Raw genomic sequence first — 6,326 nt, 5'->3', positions numbered from 1 at the left:
ATGAGAATACAATTTTTAAATCTGGTAACATTTTTAAACACTATTAAAATCAAGGCAAACTCTTAGAGATTAGAAAGATACCAAAATCCTGATAATCTGGGTTGCTCTTCACTATCAAAATATCTCCCAACTATCTCCAGACGCGATGGCTCACTCCTGTAATCCCAGCACTTTGGGAGGCCGAGGCGGGTGGATCACCTGAGGTCAGGAGTTCGAGACCAGCCTGACCAACACGGAAAAACCCCGTCTCTACTAAAAAAAAAATACAAAATTCCCAGGGCTTGGTGGTGTATTCCTGTAATCCCAGCTACTTGGGAGGCTGAGGCAGGAGAATCGCTTGAACTTGGGAGGCGGAGGTTGCGGTGAGCGAAGATGGCGCCATTGCACTCCAGCCTGGGCAGCAAGATCGAAACTCCGTCTCTAAAAAGAAAAACAAAACAAAAAAAACTCCCAACTACAGTGTGTAGCAAAAATTTTCATGCAAAGTCACTGTGCCGGTTCTGTTCCTAAATGAAAAAAATTAATAATTTATATTCCTGCCTAAATATGAGCCTATAAGGCATTAAATCTAATAATATTTTTCAGAAAATATATGGTTGCTTCTCAACAGAACTTACTTGCCTACAATACCTTAAGCCAGTCAGATGATGGAATCTTTCTCCTGTCAGCAAATCATATTTTAATATTCTTTCTTGTTGGATTGTGATAAATGAAATATCAGTTCCAATGTACAATTGTATGGCTTGAAAGATTTAATTCTATTTCTCTTTGGAGACATATTAAAAGATTATTTTTGTTTTCTCTTTGGAGACAAATTAGCAAGTCATTGTAGTTGAGGACATTGCAGTATTTAAGAAATTGATATAAAAATGAGTCTCAAGTGTAGCTCAATAATATTTTGATTATAATGGCTTTATATATTTCAAAGGATCAGGCCATGTTTAACAGATTTCCTTGAACTATGAGCTTTAAAATATCAGAAACCATTTCTGATTCGTCTGTATAACTTTGTTCCTAAGATACTAATTAATAAATGTTTATTTAAAAAAAAGCTTTGTTTCAGGACGGCAACATTGAATTTTTAAATGAAGCAGTATTTTAATTTTTTAAATAATAACCTGAATATTTATGGATAATAACCTTATTGCCAGCAGGAATTTTGACCATGATAATCATACATAACTAATTTTCAAGTACTTCACAGAAAATTTTATTTTTCTCCCCATTGAACTAAGCAATTTAAAAAAATGGTTCTCGACATCTAGAAACTTGCATTTTTGGAGAAACAATTCTTAATGCAAAGTTTATTTGTTTGATAAATAAATATTGAACTTCAGTTATTTCCAAAGCAGGAAGTGATTTTAAAATTCATAAGTAATACTTCCTTTTCCTTAGAAGTTTATAATCTGCTAGAAAGAGTAAGACAATCTAATAATTATAAAGAAAGTCCATTTTTAATTCAAAGTCAAGAAAAATAGAAGTTGAGGAAGGCAGAGGTTATGTTTGGTTAATGAGGAGACAGTTCATGGAGGTGCTGCCATTTGAGTTGGGCTTGGTGAGAGACTTACTTGCAGGCATCACTAGAAATGCAGGTGTTTTAAGTTTAGGAAAATGTAAGAAAAGGTACAGTGGTTTGACGAATCCCATAACAACAAGTAGTGCACTTTGACCACACAGTGCAAGTAGTACATAACTCCAAAAGTTTGTTGAGAAGCAATAATGGCATAGATGAGGATGACTTCTGTGGACATGTAAACAAAAGATAACTAACAATGTGAAATAGTATTTCCATTGCTAGACAGATTACAGTAATGACTCTTATCTCTTAATCTATGGATGTATTTGTCTGTATGTTTAAAAATACACATAGTAAAATAAGAAACAGATATGTGTTTGTGTTTTAACTTTTTAACGAATTTGATTTCATATGATGACCGTTAATTTCCAGACAAAAACTTTATAACTGACAATTGACTATCAAAAGTCAAATTTTAAGTCTATTTATTTTTTAATGATCTACTTACATATTCCTGGATTGGGGAAGAAATGACATAAAATTGTACTGAAGAAAATTATTTTCAAAATTTTTCTTTCATGTAACTTCGATTGCATGTGACTTCCAGAGCCTATTGCTTTTTAGCAAGAAGCACAGTGAAAGATTGAGAAAATGTACCTAAACATGGAAGTCATCTCTAATCATTTGGGTTTTATACATGAACATAGTTGTTTACCCACCACTTCACTGATAACATCAACATAAAGGTATAGGAAATAACCCTGTATATTCATAAACCATGTACCATGTGTACATATATAATGTTATGCTATACATTATTTCATTTGATTTCATAACTTGCTTTTCATTGCTTTCACCAAAGCAGATCATCTTTTAATTTGGTTATGTTCTTTTTCTCATGTAACTAATGTAATATGTTATCTTTGCCAACTAAGAATCATTTGAATATGAATCAACCATCCATGAAGAATTTATATTATTCAGAAAGCCTGCTATGCTAAAAGTATACCTCAACCCACTTTCACCACATAAAATAATAGCAAAAATAATTGATTTTTCCTAAGTTTGGATGATCCAATTGGCCTAAATTTTTATTAGAAGTGAAGAAGACAATGCTATCTTGAAAGACAACACAAATGTTTTAAAAATACCCCATTGTGAGGTATGGAGAGAACCATAACGTTATCTGTTAAATCTTACTATTAATAGCAATTCTAAAACAAAGAAATTTTTTTATTTTGAAACATGGGACGTAAACTTTGGCAGAAGAAACACACTTGGTTAGACAATAGTTTATATATTTCAATTACAAATTTGAATTAAGTCTAGAACAATGGATGTGGAATATTCAAAAAAATACCACCATAGTGTTATTTTCCCATCTGAAAAAAATCAATGAATTTTAATGTCTTCTCTCTTATAAGGAATTTAGTTATATCAGGACCTCATATTAATTCTCATTTTTTAAAAATAATTTTTCAGATACATTATAGTGACAACCATAATCAACAATTCCAATTCAAACTTCTGATTATGTAATAAGTTTATAATCAAGTTCATAAATTATTGAAGAATTTCTTATTGCAAATATTGTGACTTATGATAAACTATCAGCACTAGTATTCATATAACATTGATTATTGATAAGTAGAAATAACTACAGTGTAAGATATTGAAATTTAATTTGTAGGATATTAAAATTAAATTTGCATTACACATATTTTAAGAGATGTAAATCACATTCCAACTGATAATATAAAATGATTTACTTAAATTTGTTCTATTCTTTAAAAAATGAACACTTCAACTTGTTTTAAACTTAAGAAAGTGTTAAAATTGAATATGCCCCTTTTAAAATCATCCCAAGGCTGGCCATGGTAGGTAGCTCCTACCTGTAATCCCAACAATTTGGGAAGCAGCGGTGGGAGGATCCCTTGAGGCCAGGAGTTTGAGATCAGTCTGGGAAAGATAGTGATACCCTGCTCTAACAACAACAACAACAACAACAACAACAACAACAACAACAAATACTTTAAAATTAGCTAGGCACGGTGGATGGTGCTTGTTGTCCTAGCTACTTGGGAGGCTGAGGCAAGGGAGAGGATCACCTGAGTCCAGGCGTTCAAGTTTATACTGAGCTATGATTGCACCATTGCACTTCAGCCTGGGTGACAGACCAAGACCCACGGACATACTCAGACCTCCTTAATTTGAAATCATAGTCTCTGTTAAAATAAACCATTTTCCTTAGAAAAGAGATTTCAGCCTGTTATCATGCTGGCACTGAGTTGAAGAATTACCTTCTGCTAGAACAGGTTATACAGTTATTTACTACATAATTAAGTTGTAGGCATGAAATAATCTTTTCAGCATTCTTTGCCCTCTCAGTGCCAAAATTACCTCAGTGTGAGCATCAGAGCCCCAGGTGACTTATGTAAACCTATACTCTGACATAAATGCTGAAAACAATAGACATACCCACAACTTAAAATACAAATTCAAGAGGAAATAAGGTGAAGCATACTGTTGATAAAATTATTACTAAATTCTGGTGCTATTTCATATCCAGAAACATTCTAATTGCATATAATATTTGAAAATATTGGATAGTCATTCTACATATAAACTTCCTAAATCATTAATTTCCAAAATCGTTACATGAGTGATTAGATACTTCTTATGGCCTGGCAAAACATGGTTTAGGCACCACTTACAGCACACATAAATGAATGGAATGAAAGGATGTTGACAGTAGTGGAAAATAGTGATGGATTTTACAAGGTCAAACCCACTGACATTTTCTTATTGATAAGTAGAAATAACTACAGTGTAGGATATTGCCGAAATCTAAGCAAATGAATTTTAAAATATATTAAATAGAAGCTATTCTTTTATATGTTCTGCCTTGGATATTTTCTCACCTGACAAAACAAACACACATTTAGATTTCTCGGATTTCTCAGGGGATGTTCTTTTGAGTAGATTATCTGTAAAAAATTTCATGACACATCAGTCAGATGCCATGGTTTAATTTTATGTGAAGATTTGCTAGGACAGATGAAAATGTATGCTAGTCTTTTCTCCTTACATAAAAGAATTGGTAGAATTACTGCTTACAAAATAACACTACTTAATTACACTATCTGCAGTGTCAGTGGAACACATTTCACCCAGTCATCTTGGTCATGTTTAAGACACCTGGTCTTAAGGGCCTAGTAATTTTCTTGATATAAAAGATAGCAGCACAATTTCTTGCCCCTCAGTATTCCCTTCCCCTATCTAAACTCCTATGAGACAAAACCAACAACTATTTCATACATTAGGCTCTGATTTTAGTAAAACCACTTTTCAGTCACAGTTCAGTAAGCACAGATCTCTTGCAGAATTCTAAGAAGAAAAAAAAAAAGAATATGTTACATAGAAGCTGTTCTTTTACTCAACTATTTTTTTTCTTTCTTCCATTTGTTCCTGAGTTACTCCCAGATAATTTTTTTTCTGCCTTTCTTGAAAGTTCTGCTATCAAATAATCAAATAACAGAAGGCTGGAAACAATAAATTTTATAAATATAACTTTAAAAGAGAAAATATTCCTTTACATGTGATTAGAAAAGGGGGGAGAAATTTATTGGGGCAGGGAAGGGAATAATGAGAATGACCAAGGCCGCTATATTCCATGAGCCTTTGAAGACACCAAGGGCAACCTCATCTTTGGATGGAAAAAAAAAAAAAGGTAGTCTGTTAAGTGACTGGGTTTACCTTAGAAAAGTTAAGTTACAGGACTGAGTAATCTAGTAACAAGGAAACTGCTGACAAACTTCTGGGGGTGATCATTGTTGAGCAAAGAAGCAGATGCTACCAAGTCAGGATTCTCTGTCTAAAAAAACAACAGTTAACACTGTGGTTGTATTTTTTCTTATGTATTGCTTCAAAACATTATCAGAAAAGAGTACAGTATCTCTGTTAAGTTGACTAAAATCTGATGTGTCATTTTATTGACTGTTATTATTGTTTTTTGAAATCTTGTTCATGTTTATAGGTTTTCTGACTTGAGTTTTGAGATATTCCAAGCAGATTAGCCTAGCAAGTTTAGAACTGTGAATTTAATAATTATCTTCTAGGTATGTGTAGGAACATATTGCATGAGACAGTAATGTAATTTGTGAGAAATGTCTACACACAAGCTTTCATATACCTTTATTCTGTCTCTAGAATTTGGAATGATGGGAGATCATACAATTAAAAGTCAGCGACCTCGATCTGTTCATGAAAAAAGGGTCCCTCAGGAACAAGCTGATGCTGCTAAATTTATGGCACAAACTGGTAATACGTTAGTTACATTTGTATATTTATTGTTGTTAATTTAATGAAGCCACTGCATGTTTTCATAATCTTTTGCTGCACATTTGTCAGTTTTTGGAGCTGATATTTTTTTGAGCCATTTTTTTTTGTCACCAGTTAAAGTCCATAAATAAAGTAGCTGTGAATTGAAAAGTGCACAAAAATTATGTAAGAATTATTTTGCTTTCAGTGTGGGACATTTAAGATTTACATAATAGCATTTATGCTAATTAACTACTTAAAATGTATCATTAAACTTTTAAAGAAAGACAGCAAAGTTATTTCTTCAATAATTGATTGACAAAAGACTTTCAAAAATTATAACTTTAAATGAAACTTTAGACAACGATTTTAATTTTAATAATATTGAATATATTGAATTTTTTCAAGTGTGGTCCTACTTATAAGTATTAATTATTGTTAAAATGCACAGAAAATATAAACTTTTAAAAATTTTAATAATTTTTATTTG

General features: G+C 32.1%; 1 protein-coding gene across 1 annotated transcript in view; it reads left to right on the top strand.

The window, feature by feature from the left end:
• ADGRB3 (adhesion G protein-coupled receptor B3) overlaps window positions 1-6,326 on the top strand; it is a 779,954-nt gene that overhangs the window by 289,072 nt on the left and 484,556 nt on the right. Inside the window, 1 exon segment of the mRNA XM_017870735.1 lies at window positions 5,726-5,836. Within this exon segment, the coding sequence (XP_017726224.1) occupies window positions 5,726-5,836 (111 nt within the window).

This window comes from Rhinopithecus bieti, unplaced genomic scaffold (assembly GCF_001698545.2).
Source record: "Rhinopithecus bieti isolate Rb0 unplaced genomic scaffold, ASM169854v2 scaffold_5569, whole genome shotgun sequence".
NCBI lineage: Eukaryota > Metazoa > Chordata > Mammalia > Primates > Cercopithecidae > Rhinopithecus > Rhinopithecus bieti.
Note: the sequence above shows the minus strand (reverse complement) of the source record. Positions and strands in the feature narration are given on the sequence as shown.